The following is a 20,451-nucleotide window of genomic DNA, read 5'->3' as shown; positions in this document are numbered from 1 at the left end:
AAGCTCACAAGACTAATTCGTCACTGTTTCCAGCTGAATCTAATAGAGACGGAAAATGGGTCTTTGCTACTTGAATACATCGTAAGTTTTACATGAATGCTTCACTTGACAGCTATTATTTATCATAGCTATGCTCTTAATCTGCAATGTATTACAACCCTTTAAAAAGCTGCAGTTATCACCCCTGTGTATTTCCCACTGGAGTAAAAGGCATTTTAAACTTGTAATTACCCAAGGAAGTAACATTTACTAATTTTCTATGACACAGCAACCATTATTCATTGCTGTTTTTATTTGTAGGGTACCTAATAATCAGATATTAGTTAACTTTCATAACCATCCTGGCCAGATCCTTAGTAAATCATTTCACATTGGCACAGAGACACCAGGCAGCATGCTCAAGAATTAGACGAGAATTCTAGAACGAAATGCTGATATCCAGTTTGCAGAGTATAGTGCACAGATGCCTTTCAGAAACAGTTAATTTAAGAACTATATTTAAATAAAGAAAAAGAAGAAAAAAAGGAGGAGGAGGAAGAGGAACAAGTGGCTCCTCATGAGAACTATTTTTAATTTCACAAATTTTAAAATCAATACACACAATTTTCATATGTACAGGTTCAATGGAACTTTTCAACACTATGTTAGAAGGAAATGACTGAACAGGAACAGAGGCAGCAGCTCTGCAGGCCAGCAACTCACAATGGAGCCAATGGTAAAAGACTTTCATGTGAACCTCAAAACTACTTCTGCCTCTTAGCCCAACTTCAAACACTAGCTGTGAAATTGCTCACAGCCTGGCTTACCTCCAAACTGATACAAAGGTCCTCAAAGGCCAGATCAGTCCAGGAGCAAAGCCACAGAAATAGGCAGAAGTAGCACAGTGCCCAGGACCACAAGAATTTCCCTAAGCCCCACCCACCACACTCAATTCCACAAGGAACTAAGCACAATGAAGCTGAAAGTGTGGGGTAGGTCAGAAACCAACCCACTCTACGGGAGTAGGCAGTCAGGGTACCACTTACTGAGAATTCCGTCTTAGTAGTTGGCACTTCTTGGCTATATCCCAAAGCGTGGCATACATCCTTTAAGTCTAAGTACACAAAAGGCTTAAAAGCAAGCATCTTTTGTGTAAAGTTATTGATTTATTGATCTAAAAGGTAAGCTAAGGAATATGTAGATAAAATATTGATCAGTAATGTAAAACAACATTATGAAGAGTTTTCATAATGTAAAGAAATGCATATAATAAAAATCGAAAAATTTTTATACACAACACAACAAAGTTTAAAATATATATATATGTAAAGACATAAAAAAGTAAATATGCAAAAATGTTAACAAGCTCATTTCTGGATATTAAGATGAGTGGTTATATCTCATTACATTCCTCCTTATATTTGCTACGTTTAATTTTTTTTCCCCTGCAATGGACTTTTATGTTACTTTTCCACATTAAACAGAAATTATTAATTCTCTTCAAATAAAAACTTAAGATCAGTTTTTTAGTCTCAATAAAAAAATTAGTGATCTAGGGGCCAGCCCATGGCCTGGTGGCTAAGTTTCACACACTCCACTTCAGCAGGCCAGGTTTGGTTCCCAGGCATGGAACTACACCACTCGTCAGCAGCCATGCTGTGGCAGTGACCCATATACAATATAGAGGAAGACTGGCACAGATGTTAGCTCAGGGTGAATCCTCCTCAAACAAAAATAGGAGGCTTGACAATAGATGTTAGCTCAGGGTGAATCTTCCCCAGAAAAAAAAAAATAGCGATCTTATTTATTTACTTAAAACCATGGTCTTTTATCATTGTCTAAAAAGGCAGTTTCAGCACAGCACAGACCAAGATAAAAAAGTCTCACTTGATCCAATTACACTGCTTATTAAGAGCTATTTAATGAGAAAGTCACACCTTTGAGTTATTAGAAGCTATAATAGTCCTGCAGAGTTCCAAACAAGTAAGCTAACAGAATTACCTTGATTCTAAATCATTTGCCAGCAGATTAATCCATCTGTCCCTGAGAAAAATTGTCTTCAACTTCCTCCAATCTCATTTTAATCAAGTATGTCAGCCTCAGTTGAGAGAGTAGAGTATTTTTGAAAGATTTGTTTAAGTATAGTTGATATACCAAGAAATGTATATATTGAATGTGTACCGTTTGATGAGTTTGGACACAGGGAAATACCTGTGATACCATGACCACAACCAAGGGAATAGACATATGCAACGCCTCCCAAAGTTTCCTTGTGTCCTTTGGTTTTTGCTTTTTTGTGGTAAGAAAACTTAATTAACAAATTTTGAAGTACACAATACCGTGCTGTTAACTATATGCAGTACGCTGTACAGCAGATCTCTAGAACTTATTCATTAGCGTAACGGAAACTTTATAAACTGTAGGTATTTCAAATTACTTAAATTACAGTACAAAAGGTTTTTCTTTTAATTTTCCAAATACATATACAACATCATACCTAAAAAAACCACAAATTTTTGTCCTCAATACACAAATTTTAGTGACTTTTTTTACGTTTTGGCATCTGTCGAAGAATAAAGAAAGGCCTTTCTGATATAACAACATTTGGACAGAGACCTGAAGGAAATAAGGAGCATTCCAGACAGAAGGAACACTAAGGGCAACAACCTTGAGGTGGAAGCACACTTGGCAAGTTTAGGGATGATCGAGGACACCAGTGTGGTTGGTGCAAGTGAGCAAGCTGAGCAGTAAGAGACCACAGAGTGGAGCAGGGGCCCAGACTATCTGTGCCCCTGTAGGACTTATATGAGTGAGTGAGATGGGAAGTCCTAAAGAGTTGGGACAGGCGGATGGCATACTTGACTGTCATTTTTTTTTATTTAATTTTTTTGAGGAAGATTAGCCCTGAGCTAACATCTGCTGCCAATCCTCCACCTTTTTGCTGAGGAAGACTGGTCCTGAGCTAACATCCATGCCCATCTTTCTTCACTTTCTATGTGGGATGCCTACGACAGCATGGCATGTCAAGCGGTGCCACGTCCACACCCAGGATCCCAACCGGTGAACCCTGGGCCACTGAGAAGCAGAACATGTGCACTTAACTGCTGCACCACCAGGCCGGCCCCTTGACTGTCATTTTTAACAGATCATTCTGGCTTCACTGGAGAAGAGACCATAAGAGGGCAAGGATGGAAAAGGGAGTCCAGTTGGGAGGTTACAGCAATAATCCAGGCAAGGAACCATATTGCCTTGGACAAGGAGAATAGCAGTGGAGATGGTAAGAGGTCAGACCTTACATATATTTTGACAAAATTTGCGAAAGGATTGGCTGTGGAATGTAAGAAGAGTGAAGGATGCCCCCCAGATTTTTGGTTCAGACAACTGGAAGAAAGCAGCAGTCATATACTGAGATGCAGAAGACTAAAGGAGTCATTCACCTGTTTTTAAAACAATGCAGCAATGCACGAGTCTCCTAAGTCCTTGGGGTACAATTTACTTTTGTCCTGTCGGCAAGGAAAGGCTACGTGACAAAAGGGTGCTAAGAGCAGAGCGTACTAGCTACGTCCACTTCTCAATTTTATTTGAAGCCAATCTTGACTACACACAATAAATGTTAAAATTTGTATGTTAGCTCCAGCCTGGATTTACATTCAAGTCATACCCAATACCAAGGCTGCTGTCAACACCTGCCCCGTCCTATCCATTTTTCAATCCCTACAAGGGCCCACTAAGCCCTAGCTATCTCAAACGACTTAAAATCTCACAAACTAAAAACAGAGATAGAGACAGACAAGGAGGGAGGAGAAGCAAGCAAATTAGGAGGTAGGTGGGTAGATAATCCTCACTTCCCCATTTCCCCACCCTCTGTTATCCATTCCATTTCATATCTCCTTCCTGGCTCTATGTTAAATGTTCAATACATTCTGAAAGCATTGTGAATGTGGGTAAATGTAGGATTCAGGGAGGAGGGAGGGGAAAAAACTGGTTGTGAAGTGATACTGTAAACAGAAATGTGAAGAAAATTAAAATGTATTCATTTCTTTAAAAAGAACTTTAAAGATATGAAGTCACTTTGTTAATATATAATTAATTTGTGAATGAATCATCAATTGTTGCTGAAACTATTAGGTTAAAGGATGATGGGAACTTTATATAGAGGGATCAGGATGACCCCACCTGAACCCACTGATTCATCTTAGCATCACTAAAAGTGAGCACACCAGACATTGTGTCATCACGATGTGATGGAATACATCACATACGCAGAACCCTCTAGGAATGTTCTTGCCAAAAGAATTCAAAATGGGTCTACACAGCTCTCTATATTTAACCAGCAATTTACAGGAGACACAAGAAATAGCAGAACAAGGTAAAGAAAACCACCTGCACAGCAAGAGGTTAAGTTCAAAATGTGGGACATTTTACAGGACAAATGACTCTGCTTCTTCAACAAATCGATGACATGGGAAAAAGAAGGGGTGGAGGGACTATTACAGTATAAGTGACTTCAGAGACATAATAACAATATAATTTGGGAACATTATTTGGATTTAGATTCCAACAAATCAACTGTAATACGACATTCTTGGCAGAAATGAGAAATTCTGAAATACAGACTGAGTAACAGATAATATTAAGGAATTGGTGTTAATTTTGTCAGGTGTGATAATGACATAGTAATTATATTTAAAATAAAAAGTCCTTATGAAAGATAATTACCTTTTTTAAAAAAAAGCTAAAGGAGCAAAAAATGCTAGAGGAGAGATAAAACAACATCAACAAAATGTTGTTTGTTTAAACTAAGTTCATTTACTACAATCCCTACTTATGTGTGTCTTTGAAATTTTCCATAATAGAATGTTTTCAAGAATTAAAAAAAGGAAAAAAACTAACTAGAGGTTGTAAGATTGCAATGTGAACTGTTAAACAAATATACTACCATTTGCAACTACTAATCTGTGTGAACGAAGATCTCCTTGATGGGAGGCAACAAAACCATTAAAAGACAAAAGTGAATTGGAGGCTGAGCCATTGAAGAGACTATCATTTTTATTCATAATCACTAATTTCAAACATTATGCTCATTATAATAGCTTCATGTTTCAGAATCATTTTATAAGAAGTTTATGCTATAAATTAAAATTCAAATAGCTCTATTTTGACTAATAAAATATCTCTCTTACCTGAAGTTATCAATAAGAAATAGGTCCAACAGTTAAGAAGAGGTTTGGAAATTTTCTGTCTTAGACTATTCCTTTCACATATTAACTGTTTCAGCTTTGATTTGAACAAAAATGTTATGAGTTACAACTCAAAGTGAAGAAGCTGCTATTAAGTACCTAAAGAGCTAGCATTCCATACAGTTGATTGGAGAATACGATACTCTTCTTTCAAAGAATGAAGAGCCTAGGGAGGAACACTTTGGCTAGCCGACCTCTATAAAAACAGTGGGTCACAAAAGCATCCACAAGAAGAGACCAGGAATCTCCTCAGACAATAGCCCAGAATCTGCTCCAAGAGCATTCCCATAAAACATGGAAGAAATACCCAGGCCTGGAACAGGTTTGGTACCAAAAACCTACCTTTCATTCATTCATTCAACAAATATTTATTAGATGCCTATCTTGTGCCAGACACTCTACTAAGCACTGGGGATACAGACAAAAATCTCTGCCTTTGTAGAGGATTACATTCCTACTGGAGGGAAGACAAGAACAAGCAAAATAGTAAATGATACAACAGTTTATAAGATAAGTGCTATGGATGAAAGCAAGCCTGGGAAGGGGGCTAGGTAGTTTTAGAAAGGGGTCCCAGTCTTAAAGAGGATGGTGATGGAAAGGCTGAAGAGGTGACACGTAAGCAAAGACTTAAAGGAGGTGAACAATGACTCCACAGTCTCAGCAAAGAGGATTCTAGGCAGAAAGAAGGGCAACACAAAAGCCGTGGTGAGAACACACCTCGTATGTCTGAGGAACAGCTAAGAGGCTGTAACCGGACAGATTTACTGAGTGAGGGGGAGAGGAAGTGGAAATGGAGGTGGAGAGGCAACTGAGGGGTCAGATCACGGTAAGCCTCACAGGCCACTGCACTGACTGCCTTTTACTTTGGGTAGCAATGGGAAGCCATTGGAGGGTTCTGGGCAAAAGAGAGAAGAAATCTAACTCATGTTCTAGAAATAATCACCTTGGCTGCTCTGCTGACAATACTGTAGAGGGCGAAGAGAGACCAGAAGAGATCAAGTGGAAGGCTATGGTGAATTGCAAGAAATGGCCCCAAATTCCTGCATGCACCTTAAGAAGTAGTCTCTTTCTCCATCCCCTTGAATTTGGGCTTTCCTTGTGACCTGCTTTGATCAACAGCGGGGGGAGTGAAGTTGTGGGAGTTCTAAGTCTAGGTCTCAAACGGCCATGCAGCTTCCTCTCACTCTCTTGCTTCCATTAGACCACCATGTAAGGAAGCATGGCATTGCTTACCGGACCTCGTGTAGCAGAGACAAGCTGTCCTAGCTGAAGCCTCCAAACCTGCCAGTTCCCATCCGCTACATAAGCGAGGGCAGGAAGATCAGCAAAAGAACTGTCCCTTCTCCCCCCCGAGCCCAACCCAAATTGCCAATCCCAGAATCATAACCTAATAAGTGATTGCGGCTTTAAGCCACTAAATTTTGAGGCTCCATGGTAATAGATAACTGACACAGAGGCTACTGTAACTACAAGGACAGAGACAATGGGGGCTTAGACTAGAGTGAGAGCACTGGGTAGTGAGAAGTACTCAGATTCTAGATATATCTTATGGATTGTGAGAGAAAGAGTCAAGGATGACACCTAGGTTTTGGCCTGAGTCATGGAAAGGATGGAGTTAGCATTAACTGAGCTGGGGAAGACCACAGGTGAAGCAGGTATAAGGAGGAAACCAGGAGCTGAGTCTGAGATTTCTATTAGTCATCCAAATGGAAATGCTGAGTAGGCACCTAGATATATGGAGGCTGGAGTTCAATGGAAAAGGTCCAGGCTGAAAATATAAATTTGGGAGTGAATAGGGGGTATTACTAGTATTTAAAGCTAGTACTTAAAAACTGACTGACACGATCAACAGGAGTATGGGCTCTAATCACTGAGCCCAGGAGCACTCCAATGTTAAGAGGTCAGAAAGATAAGAAAAAACCTTAGTAAAGGAGTTGAAAAGTAACTGTGAGGTAGGAGGAAAACCAAGAATTGCAGTATCTCTAATAATAAGGGGAGAAAGTGTTTCAAGAAGCAGAGAGTGATCATTTGTTTCAAAAAATGCTGATAGGAAGTGGTAACTACGTGACATGATGGAGGTAGCGGCTAATACTGTGGTGGTAATCATTTTGTAATTTACGAACGTATCAAATCAAGATGTTGTATACCTTAAATTTACACAATGTTATGTGTCAATTTTATCTCAGTAAAGTGGGGGTGGAAATGCTGAGAGCTCAAGTAACAGATGAGGATTAAAAACAGACCTTTGGATTTAGCAAAATGAAAGTCATTCACGACTTTGAGGAGAGCAATTCCTTTAGAGTGCTGAGGGAGAAAGCCTGATTAAATTGGGTTTAAGAAAGAATAGGAGGGGCCGGCTCCGTGGCCGAGTGGTTAACGTTGCACGCTCCGCTGCGGCAGCCCAGGGTTCAGATCCTGGGTGCGGACATGGCACTGCTCATCAGGCCACGTTGAGGCAGCGTTCCACATCCCACAACTAGAAAGACCTGCAACTAAGATATACAACTGTGTACGGGGCGGGGGGGCGGAGATAAGGCAGGGAAAAAAGAAAAAGAAGATTGGCAACAGTTGTTAGCCCAGGTGCCAATCTTTAAAAAAAATTTTTTTTAATTAAAAAAAGAAAGAATAGGAGAGGGGCCAGCCCCATGGTGTGGTGTTTAGGTGTGCATGCTCTGCTTCAGTGGCCTGCTCATCAAAGCTAAACATACAAAAAATACACAGGGGCCAGCCTGCTGGTGCAGCAGTTAAGTGTGCACGTTCTGCTTCTCGGTGGCCTGGAGTTCACAGGTTCGGATCCCGGGTGCAGACATGGCACCGCTTGGCAAGCCATGCTGTGGTAGGCATCCCACATACAAAGCAGAGGAAGATGGGCGTGGATGTTAGCTCAGGGCCTGTCTTCCTCAGAGAAAAGAGGAGGATTGGCAGCAGTTAGCTCAGGGCTAATCTTCCTCAAAAAAAACAAAAGACAAAGATTGGCACAGCTGTTAGCTCAGGGCCAATCTTCCTTGAGCAAAAAGAGAAGGATTGGCAACAGGTGTTAGCTCAGGGCCAATCTTCCTTACAAAAGAAAAAAAAAGAATAGAAGAAAAATAGTTGGACATATGAGTATAGTTTTGCCATAAAGGGGAAAAAGAAATTGTGTGGTGGCTTAAAGGGGAAATGGGGTCAAGAAAGAGTGATTAATTTTTAAGATAGGAGAAACAACAGCATGTTTATATACTGAAGGTAATATTCCAATCATGAGGGAAAATGTGATCTTGCAGCGGAGAGAGATGCTGGAATCAAACCTCTGAGTGGGTGAAAGGAGCACGAGCTTATGTGTGAGTGAGCAGTTGTCCTTAGAAACCCAGAAACTGTTCAACAAGACTCTAGGTCCTAAAATAACCGGAGGGAAATCAGAGGTAAATGCAGGTATGCCCACCTCCCCTGTCCATGGCAACTCTCATTAGCATCAAGGCACTTTCACACCTCTGAGCCCAGAACTGACCTAAAAGTGTTCCACATAACCTCCCAGGCATCCTAACAATAGATGAGAGTTGTCACATGTAAAGAATGGTATTCGCCAAAGTATTTTGGAAGTCGAAAGGCCAACAAGAGGTGCATAAAAGCAAACAGGTCATTGCCTCTCCTTTCTCCGACAAATAACGCAAATTTCACTGGAGATATATACGTTATTTTTAACTTTAGAAACAGTACATACTATTCTTGCTGTCCTACTATAACAGAAACTATCGTGATTTGGTGGGTAAAAGTTAACAACAGGAAGCTTCAACAAATCTTGACATCCTTCATTTGGAACTTCAAAGCCAGCCATATGCTTCAGAAACACTCTGTCACCCTCAGTCACCTGCCTCCCTCTTCACCAAGCAGCCTTCCCTCCTCCCAACCTTCTGGACTCTGATACCATGGTCAAGGAGTTTTCTTACCTCCTCAGCCTCTTCATTAGATGCTCCCCTACCTCCTAGGCCTCATGGAAACTAGACTCTCCATCTTGGGTGAGTCTAGTGAAGTGAAGGCTAATCATCCTTCCAAGCTCCGAGGCCCAGAAGAATGTTTCCAGATCATTTCCCCAGGAACCTCTGAGGGCATGCCATCCAAATATCTTCTTCATCTCTCAAGTATACGAATCACTACCAGAGGCAATCTAAAACCGCGGAGACCATAGTCTATTTCTCCAACCTGGGTCCCACAGTCACCTGAGGTCAATGTCGAGGTGAGTGATTCATCCAACACACCAGTCTCACTGTTCTTGAACATCTCCATATCACCTCCATTCCAGTCAACTCCATCCATGGTCAAACCCTATGTTCCATCGGCACTCTAAAATTTTAAAACTCCAATACTCCACACTGACTACACAGTACTTGTATCCTACCAGCTCTCTCCCTTACACCTACATACACTTGTATCTTTACCTCATCCAGACTTCTCATCCCTTGAACCAATAATTTTTCTCAGTCTTTCAGCTCCTGCTGGCTTCACCACCTCTATCCAGTCTAAACCTCACATTCCATCACTTCAACCACTCTCTTGCCAATATTTTGAATTCCCTTGCACTCCTATCATATGTTCACAAAAAAAATCCAAATACTGGATCATTCCAACTATTCATCATTTCTGGTTCTACTAAATTTTGCTAAAGAAAGTCACACAATTATATGAACTAGTATCATTACAAATTAATGATCTTTTTTTTTAAAGATTAGCACCTGAGCCAACAACTGTTGCCAATCTTCTTTTTCTTTTTTCTTCTCCCCAAAGCCCCCAGAACATAGTTGTATATTCTAGTTGTGAGTGCCTCTGGTTGTGACATGTGGGATGCCGCCTCAGCATGGCCTGCGGAGCGGTGCCATGTCCATGCCTGGGATCCAAACCAATGAAACCCTGGGCTGCCGAAGCAAACTTAACCACTTGTCCACAGGGCCAGCCCCCAAATTAATGATCTTGTTTATCTGGTAAAGGTTCTTAAAATCTCTAGTCAGCTCTCTCTTCCATTCCCTGTAGCATTTGACAGCTGACCATGCTCTCCTTCTCAAATTCTCTCCTTCCTAGCGCTCCACTGTCATTAGGCTGTTCCCTCTCATTCTCCATCACCGGATCATCTTGCTTATACAGTGGTGCCTCCCACAGTTTCTCTGGTTTTATTCTCTCTTATTCCACACACTCTGTCTTGGGTATCACATCTATTCTCACACTGTTCTAACTACCACCTATATACTCTTAACATCCTCATCTCTACATAGCCTAGAATCCCCTTTTCATCTTCAGACCTGTGCAGCCAACTGCCCATTGAACAGCACCAACTGTGTAACCCAAAGGCACGTCCAAGACTGATCTTATTCTCCTATACATCTGATAATCCTCATGAGATACCTACCTTGGGAAGTCATAAACCTAGGAGGCATCCTTGATTCCACCTTTTCCTCATCCTGCATGTCAAACTGGACACCAAGTCGATCACCTAAATATATCCTGAATCCATTCTGTTCTCTCAAGCCCCTCTGCATAATTTGGAGTTCTATCATATCTTGCCTCCACAAACCAGCCTTGCTCCACTACATTTCACTCCTCACACTGCCACACGAAACTGATCTTAACTTTCCTCTACTTAAAATCTCTTGCCCACGGATCACCACAGCCTCAAGGATAAAGTTCAAAATCTTTAACATGGTAGGGAAGAAGGCCTTTCATTATTTAGACTCTGTTTACTTATTAAACCTCATCTCTCTATTCTCTCCTTAATACGTCAAGAGTCTATGTTTTGTCTCTAACGTGCCCATATGGCTTACTTCTTTCTTGTGCCTGGAATGCCTTATCCTCCACCCTCAGCAACTAATTCCTACTTGCTTTCAAAATTCAGTTCAAGTGAAAAATCCTCCAGAAAGCCTTCTCTGAACCTCCTAAAATCTCACACTCACACAGTTTGCCTCTATCCCCCTCAGTACTCTACGCCTATATCTACTTATAATGTTTATCTCATTGTATTTTGGCCTTGTCTGTTGGCTTCCATGCAATACTATAGTTTCTTGAAGAAAAGTCTTAGGTATTTGGGACTAGAGGAAATGCCCTGTCTTTGTTGAGTGAAAAAAACAAATAATGAATATCTTTAATATCTATGACTCTTTAAAAATTCCATTTACTTATATGTTTCAGCAATTCAAAACAACTTTAATAAAAAGTTTTCTTCACTCCCTCCATGTTTATGTCTTAATTGTATATACTAAAACCTGAAGGTTTGATTGCATAAACCAACCAGCTCAATGATTGTTAAATAGAGTAAAACTAAAAGTAAATTCTGAAAGCAGCTAGGCCAGAGAAAAAGATTTGTCAGGAGAGGCGGGAAAGGTACACCCTGGCAGCCAGAAAACCTCCTAACAAAACTGTAGTTACAACCTTCATAATTATAACATTTCTTCAACATGCTTAGCCAGCAAATTAACAAGCAGTCATTTATCTGACCAACGAGAGATTAGAAGATATATTCTAATACACCAGAAAGAACTTAAATGTCCAGTTTAGAAGCTTGAGTGGAATGCTTCATTGGTCCCCAGGCAAGTGAAAAGATAAGTCTTAAATAATAACAAACTGACTGTTTATGCAGTTTAGATTCTCAACTTCCTTGGGCCTAAAGAAATGTTTTTCCATCATGAACAATGGAAAATTGTACGGTATTTAATGTCAAAGCTTTTGAAATGTCTTCAAAACGTATAAAACTAAAGTAACTCAGGCTAACTGAATGAAAGCCAATGTAAATTAACAAAATTTAAAAATCATACATGCAATTTTATTACTCTCAGTGTGACTTGGATTAGGTTAAAAAATTATGAGGCCAGAAGTACTTGGGGGACCCAATTTATAAAAACAACAGTGTTCAATCTATTGGTTGAAAATAGATGAGATCTTCCACACTGCTTGAAAAGTTTGTTTCAAATAATTTAAATGGGAGAAAAATTGACAAACATCCCTGTCCTATTAGCTTAGCAAATCTTATTTCCTATCATGTGGAAATAGTACACAATATCTCCATCCAATGGATCACTAATTGTGAATCACAGATTTATATTATACTTACATAACGATACTATATTATATACTCATCTTTAAGTCTGTGGCACTTTTTAAAAATATACAATACTTACAGCTTTCACATCTCCTGAAGACACACGAATTGCCCACTTAATAAAGTTTAAATTATCACCCTAGGATTCTTTTTTATAAAAGGTAAACTGAGTTCACTATGATAAACCAAGAAATATGGTTTAAGATCAAGTTTTACTATAGACCCACCAATAATCCTGACACTATTATTTCCTTGTACTTCTTCCACATATATTGTAACTGTATTTTTCATTATGTTTTTTTCTCAAATTTTAAACTAGAAAAGACTCTACTTGGATTTCTTTCCTTAGCTCTTGCATTTCTCCTCAATCTTTCCATCTTGATCTGGTCCATTTCTAGAACTAGAAAGGTCTAGCAAAAGCAAAATTTTGAAAAGTTATATTTTCTTAAATTTTCACAGCCCCTAATAGTGATATAAACAATTAATTCAGCTAATGGTTTGTAGACAATATCCAAAAAGTATCACAAGGCTATGAATATTATGTCTCAAAAATTATTTTAGAAATCACTTTACACCTGCAGGAATGCCAAACAATCTACTTGTAAGTACCAACAATCAATCAAAAACTAAATGCTTATTACAGCTCTATGGGCATCTTAAATAAGTCAAACTAATGATTTCTTTACCTTTTGGTTATCAATTCTCAAGCAGAGGCAGGAATCAATTAAAATCCAATAAAATTTAGTTTGATAAAATAAAGGTTAACATATAGATACGATATTGATGGACATTAGCCAGGTGATGGTAACTATGTAACACTAACCACGTAAGCAAGTAACCAAGGCAGAAGTTTTAGCTACCACTAATCCACCAAAGCAAGTCAAATGCTTTGAAAATTGCATTCTTATCCCATTGTTTTTCTATCATACCTTTCTATGTAACATTAAAAAGCTCCTTCTAATTGCCTTTCAGAATTTAGATGAGTCATAGTGCTTTGTATGCAGCCATGGGACGTGAACCAAAATTGTAAACAAGCACTTGCTTACTAGTCAAAAAGTGAACGTGGACAGACTCAGAAAGATTAAAATATAATCACAAAATACATCCTGTGTTTTTAAAATAGTCCCTTCCCAACTGTCAACACAGTTCAGTAAATATGCCTGTCCTCAATGAACATCCCAAAATTACAGAATACTTCTAATCCCATCCCTCACTTCACAGACAGGCACCTGAGACCCAGGGTCTTCAGTGGTTACAGTGAGCAGGATGACACCTCAGAGCCATCAGGGTCTGAAGTTTACTAGAGGTCAAAGTAGGAAAACTGAATGAGGTCCCAAAAGAATTCTATCTTATGATACAGGATTATAAGCTTTTGTACCTAAATCTAGAACCTAAAACTAAACCATCAACCAAAACTTCCATCTCAAATCTAGACAACACAACTGGCAGATAAAAACTGGAAGAAAAGGCAAGGAATGCCCATTTTAGTTTCTGGCATAAGACCCTGACCATTAGGAATCCATCAGAAAAGTTTGTTGCATGGATGAATGGATAACTGCATGATACTTGAGAGGATGACTTCATTGATTTTAAAAGCTCCAAATTCAGGAACTAAACTGAGAGATCAGGATGCCACAGCTGAAATTAAAACTCGTGGAGAGTAGGTGCAACACAACTGCAGGTCTCTCTCTGCAAATCTCCGCATAGCTGTTGCAGACATTTCAAAACAAACATACACAGACACTATTTCTTCAGGTAATTCCCGCAAGTGAGGACAGAGCCAGAGAACCAGGACTGAAAAGAGGCCCTGCTCACCCATAAGCCTTTGTATTCAAGTGGACAGGATCTGAGTGAGTCACTGGGAATGAGGAGGACAGTCACCCCAGGCCAGGCAGGATGCGATCGTAATCCCCTGCGCTGCCCTGGACTAGGGAAGCGGTCAAGGGAGAGTAGGATGACTGCAACCTGCTGCAGAGAAGTGTGCAAGGATCGCGCCGACGTGCTTGCGAGTCAGGATCCCCCTGAGCCCTACCGCAGGCACCGAGCCGGCCCCACCCAGGCATCCCCGAGCTCTCTAACGCAGAAGGCCTAGTCCTCCACGAGTTCAGAACCCCGACAGGACAGGAGGGGAGCAAACGGCAAGACCTGTCCCCTCCCCGACGCCTTACGCTGCTACGCGGCCCTGCCGCCACATGCTCCCCTGCCCCATCTCCCAGCACAGCCCCGGGCCCGCAGGGCCTCAGCTGCCCTCCACGCAAGCGGACACAGGCCACAGGCGGGTGCTACCCGGCTGCCTCGGAGCAGCCAGCAGCGGCCCGCAGCCCGCCGCCTGCCACCCCCCACCGCTTACCTCCCTTCTGCCACAAGCTCACCCCCGCGCCGGCTGCCTGACGTGGCCCGCCCCGCCGTCTCGAACGCCCGGGGGCGGGGACTGAGGGGAGACAGCCAATGAACGGCAGGCCGCTAGGGCCTGCCCCGCCTCCTCCGGCCTCGGCCCGCCCCCTCGCGCGAGCGCACGCGCGCTCTAGGCCAGGGCCGCGCACTGCGGCTGGAAGGCGGCGTGGGCGGCCTAGCAGGGCTCCGCACGCCCGCGGGCAGGAAGGGCCGCGTGCGCAGGTGCGGGCTGAGGGGTGCAGCCAGTGTGGAGTGAGCCCAGGGGAAAACAGATGAAAGGAGTTTGCGTGGAGATGCGGCTGCAGCGTGTCTGGGTAGTCCTGTTGGCAGCCTGCCCCTGTGCAGCTTTTGGCGATGCAAAGCAGCTTTTTGATATTTGGAGATTTTGTTTCCCGAGGAAAAAAATAGTACCGATAGCATTAAGGATTCAAAAACTTTAACGCAGGCCGCCGACCTGCCGCTTTGTTCTTCCCCGTGTAGCTGCAGCTTGGTAGCTTTACTTCCCTTGGCCAATACAGAACACCGCAGCTCTGATGCTGCACTGGTACACCCACCTGTTGGATGACAGGTTTAAGGCCAGGCATTTCTGCTAATTTAATCTGGGAAAATCGGATTAAATCTGATCTGGCACGCGTGATTGTTACTATTATTGTTATTGTTGTTATTTTTGTGTAATACTTCTTGAGTGTCCACCCGTGCATGAACATGCATTTCTTTTTTTTTTTTCTTTTTGATTTAACTGGGCATTCTGCATTTTCTTTTTAAGATTGGCCCTGAGCTATCTGTTGCCAGTCTTTTTTTTCCTTCTTCTCCCCAAAGCCCCCCGGTACATAGTTGTATATTCTAGTTGTAGGTTCTTCTAGTTCTGTTTTGTGGGATGTGGCCTCTGCATGGGTTGATGAGCGGTGCTAGGTTGGTGCCCAGAATCCAAACTTGCCAAACCGGCCCTGGAAGCAGAGTGGGAACTTAACCACTAGGCTATGGGGTGGCCAGTGAAAATGCATTTTCATAGGAAGTCTGTAAGACACCTGGCACAATGGAACAGAAGCTAAAAGAAGCAGCAGGAAAAAATGAGCAGATTATGAAGGAATACAATTCTGGTTGTGGATGACAAGTGGAAATTACATACACGATGAAAGAGTTAAGACAAGTTGCTCTAGGGAACCTGACTTGCCCAACAGATTCTAAACCGTGGTGCACCATTAGAAGCATTTGGGGAGCTTTTTTAAAAATACCAGTGCCTGGGCCCTGTCTCTAGGAATTCTGATTTAATAGCTCTGCTGTGGGCCTTGGCATCGATATTTTTCTAAGTTTCCAAAGTCATTTTAATGTGCTGACAAGAAGTTATACTTCTCATTTGTAGGAAGGATTCGATCCCCCATACTCCACTTCAGAGAAGTAATTATATACCACAGACTATCTTCAGTTCTCTGAATAACCTATTACGCCATCATTCTGCAAGAATTTATCTATATTAATTTTGAACCTACTTATATATTCAATCTCTGTTATCCTTTGAGAGAAAGGAGTTTTATAAGGTTTATAATTGCCTTCTTGATTTTATGGACTTTGATGATATTCTCCTTCAGTCTTAATCATTTCAAATGCACCAGCGCTTCTTTTAGGACCATTTTAATTATTTTTTTTTAAATTCTTCCTCTATAACCATATTTCTTGAGACACGATCAAAATTATAATTGAACACTTAACTATGGGAGCAGCTTTCTTCTAAATATATCAACTCATTTAATCCATAGAACAACTTTATAAAGCAGGTACAATTATTATCCACATTTTATAAATAAGAAACCTTAGACGCAGTGGGTGAAGCATCTTGGCACAGGACATGAACCTAGCTGGTGGCAAAACTGAAATTTGAATCCAGACATCCTGGCTCTCAATAAATAAATGTACTGGCTCTGTTAGAGAAAGGCTGGTTTGGGGATTGTGTGGGGAAACAGCCTTTTAAAGAATGATGGTGGGGCTGTCATTTTTCATTTTTGAAACTTACCTTAGATTCAGATTTGGAGGCAGGATTGAGGGACTTAGACTGGTAAACCCAGAGCCTAGAACTGACTTGACTGCTTGCTGCAGATCTCATGCTATGCTGGAAGTACAGGGGCTCACCCCTGACGCGGGCTCGGTGAGTCAAGGAGTGGAAAGAAAGATTTCTTGGACTCTCAAGTTCTGGCAGTAGTGCTTTTTATTCAGAGGATAGCATGGGGACAGGACCCATGGGCAGTAAAGAGCTGCAGGCATGGGGATGGGACCCATGGGCAGTAAGAGCTGCAGGCATGGGGGCGGGACCCATGGGCAGTAAGAGCTGCAGGCGTGGGGACGGGACCCATGGGCAGTAAGAGCTGCAGGCGTGGGGACGGGACCCATGGGCAGTAAGAGCTGCAGGCGTGGGGGCGGGACCCATGGGCAGTAAGAGCTGCAGGCATCGGGACGGGACCCATGGGCAGTAAGAGCTGCAGGCATCGGGACAGGACCCATGGGCAGGAAGAGCTGCAATGTGTTGAGGGTTAGAGCTAAATTTATAAGGCATAGGTATGTGAGTTATTTCTTTACAAGACAAAGGCAAGATCATGAAAAAATCGTTAAAATGGTATCAGTCCAGGTGGGGTCTGGTTATTGGGTGGTCCTATAACTTTAGATAAGAATCAGATCGATTAAGTCAGGACATCCTATGCTTCCCGAGGATGATATAGATTGGGTATGTACGGCAGGTCACCTTGGGCTTCTCTCCCTGGGGCAGCCTTGATCCTCATCAACCCCCTCCTGGGATATACTCACTCTGCGCTGGGATATACTCCTTCCATGCATGCCTGTAGTTCAGCAGGGGTCCTTTCACCTTTTAATTATTTAATCTATTGTTATACCAGGCACTGCGCTAGCCATGAGAGATAACAAGATGAAAGACACAATCCAGAGCCACAGGAAGCCAGCAGCTCATCCTGGAGGCCACAACAGCAACCATCAGATTTATTTGGATAAGAAGTATAGCCTTTTAGAACCTTCTAGAAAAATCTCAGAAGCTGCCAGTCCATGGCAAACTTTTCACAGACAAGTGCTGAAATGAAAGAAAAGGACAATGTATTGAGTTTTCACAAAAATAAATTTATTCCGTTTAAAAGATTGTCCTTTTTCTGAGATTATACTTTGGTTTTATATTAAAAATGTTCTCTCTTGTCTGAAATGATAATTACTACGTTATAGTTGTTGGAAGTTTTGTTTATTTTAATGAACTTAAAGTCCTATCTTGGTTCTCAAAATTTTTTTTATGTTTGGCTGATTTAGTCTAGTCAATTTACAGAAAGGAAAACTAAGATTCCAGAGGGAATCCAGCTCTGTTTCCACTACATGCCCATTGGAACAGCCTTTCACACACAGGGCTAGAAATTTTAGAAAATAATAATAACAAATGTAAAAGGAAATCAGGGTCAAGGTTAGACAACAAAGTTTAGAACAGGTTCTGATGGGCCAGCTGTGATGTTGGCCTGGAGGAAAAGGCTCCTGCCTGCTTAGCTAATCAGATTAGCTAAGTGGCTTGGTTTCCTTCTGAGCTGAAAGCAGTGGACTATTTGTAGTGGCATTTTTTTTTTTTAAGATTTTATTTTTTTCCTTTTTCTCCCCAAAGCCCCCCAGTACATAGTTGTATATTCTTCATTGTGGGTCCTTCTAGTTGTGGCATGTGGGACGCTGCCTCAGCGTGGTTTGGTGAGCAGTGCCGTGTCCGCGCCCAGGATTTGAACCAACGAAACACTGGGCCGCCCGCAGCGGAGCGTGGGAACTTAACGACTCCGGCCACGGGGCCAGCCCCTGTAGTGGCATTGTGATTGAGGAAAGACCTAGGGAAGGTCGGCTTGATTGAATAGGGTACGCCCATATCTGTTACAGATATTTGGAGCCCTAGACAAGGGGTTCACTGAGAATCAGCCTAGGGAGAATATTTGAGAAACAGCAGGGAGAGGGTGGACCCTCATGTTGATCCGTGCTGGGTGAGCTGAGGAGTTGAAAGAAAGATTTCTTGGACTCTCAAGGTCTGGCAGTAGTGCTCTTTTATTCAGAGAATAGCATGGGGACAGGACCCGTGGGCAGGGAAGAGCTGCAGTAGACTGAGGGTAGGGCTAACTTTATAAGGCATAGGTATGTGAGTTATTTTTTACCAGACAAAGGAAAGATCATGTAAAAAAGTTGTTAAAATGGCATCAGTACAGGTGGGGTCTGGTTATCTGTGATCATATAACTTTAGATATGAATCAGGTCACTTTGTCCTATGCTTCCTGGAGGGTGGTATAGATCAGCGTGTAGGCCAGATGCCTTGGGCTTCTTTCCCTGGGACAGCCTTGATCCACATCAGTGTGGCCAGTGGGAGGAGAATCAGCTTCATTCCTGTAACCCAGAGAGAGTGATCTAGACGGAGTACCACAAGACCCAGCTCAGATGGGAATTTCAATGGAAGGATTGAAACAGGCTTCAAATCTGTATGTTATTATCTGGATAGACTTATACTGTACGTGCAAATGAACTCTTTACCTTTTAAATATTCAAGATAAACCATTGTCTTGAAGAGGTAAGCAGGCAGACAGCATTTCTCTCTTGAACTCCTTGTATTATTACCCCTGAAATAGTTAAGCAGTTGGTTCTCTATTGTACCAGACCCTTTAGATAAGTACACTTTTTGAAGTCAGTACAGAAGGGCCTATTGACTTTAACAACAACAAAAAAAGAAAGAGAGCAAGAAAAATGTGTCCACTCCCAAGTCATTAACTGAACTGAAAAGAATATGCTAACAAAAAAAGACACTGTAGTCTGAATCCTGTACTGTGAGGGAAGGTCATGTCCCCCACAGCATCAGGAGAGACACAAAGCCTTGAACTCAGGCCCAAGCATGCTGGGCCAGCTCGACACACCCACGCATTCATCAGCAGGCACAAGACTGGGAGGAGAGATTCAGAACTGAGTCACAGGGCTCCACTGTCAACACATAACAGAAAGTAACCTTATTAGATTTCATTACATGTGAGTATATGGCTCCGATGGCTCCCCATTTCTTTCAGAGTAGAAGCCAAAGTCCTTCAAAGGCTAACAAGCTATATGTCATTTGCTTACCCTGCACCAGGCACCTCCATCCCTAACAAACATACACACACTTACTCAGCCTGTTGCATCTTCGACCTTGCCTTCTACACTTCTCGGAGGCCCAGCTCACTCCATGCCAGTCAGCCTGCCTCCTTGCTGCTGCTGCAAGAGCTTAGCACTTCCCCCACATGTCTTCATGACTCATTCCATTGAATCATTCAAGTCTTTGCTGGGATGTTACCTTATGGATTAGGCCCACTCTATCAGTCTGGATCCCAATAGGAAATAGATAATACAATCAAATTAGGAAATTGGAGGAGAGTTTAATAAGGGACTATAAACAAAGGTGTAGGCAAGGAGAAAAGAGATCACAAGGGAGACTCAGTAACATTAGGGTCCCAGAAATCACCCCTGAGCCTAAAGGGGCAAGGGCAAGGAGTAGTTACCAAACGTGAAGAAGGCTGTGTGCATACACAGGAATACCTGACAGGAATTAGGACTTTTCCTTGGGGAACGCAGCCAGTCCACAGCGACCCAACAGGACAAGAGAACAGGAAATACCTTGACCTCACTCATTCTCCTCTCCCCTTCTGGTCTTCTGAAGCAAGGGAAGCCAATGATGCTCTTCAAAGAGGTCAGCCTTCTAGGGCACAGTGAAGGGGCAAAAAGAAGATATCTGGCAAATTTACCTTG

At 42.0% G+C, this 20,451-nt stretch overlaps 1 protein-coding gene and 1 long non-coding RNA gene across 9 annotated transcripts in view; both read right to left on the bottom strand.

Annotated features, from left to right (window-relative positions):
• The window catches only part of FOCAD (focadhesin), a 269,315-nt gene extending 254,616 nt beyond the window's left edge, over nt 1-14,699 (bottom strand). The window contains exon 1 of one of the 8 annotated variants that reach the window (XR_011497231.1): nt 14,095-14,170. Coding sequence is in view for 2 of the 8 variants with exons in the window: in XM_070495361.1 (XP_070351462.1) it covers nt 14,095-14,098 (4 nt within the window). In the remaining 6 variants the exon portion in view is untranslated. Of the gene's footprint in view, nt 1-14,094; nt 14,171-14,629 lie in introns of those variants that run through there. The other 7 variants (XR_011497230.1, XM_014845338.3, XM_070495362.1 and 4 more) reach the window with 7 other exon arrangements.
• Nucleotides 14,700-18,724: 4,025 nt separating this feature from the next.
• On the bottom strand, nt 18,725-19,936 carry LOC123280284 (uncharacterized). Its single transcript, XR_006519091.2, has 3 exons — nt 19,834-19,936; nt 19,213-19,298; nt 18,725-19,068 (listed from the first exon to the last, which is right to left on the bottom strand). It is a non-coding gene; the product is annotated as an uncharacterized lncRNA (long non-coding RNA).
• Nucleotides 19,937-20,451: the final 515 nt, after the last annotated feature.

The sequence above is a fragment of the Equus asinus genome, chromosome 23 (genome assembly GCF_041296235.1).
Source record: "Equus asinus isolate D_3611 breed Donkey chromosome 23, EquAss-T2T_v2, whole genome shotgun sequence".
NCBI lineage: Eukaryota > Metazoa > Chordata > Mammalia > Perissodactyla > Equidae > Equus > Equus asinus.
Note: the sequence above shows the minus strand (reverse complement) of the source record. Positions and strands in the feature narration are given on the sequence as shown.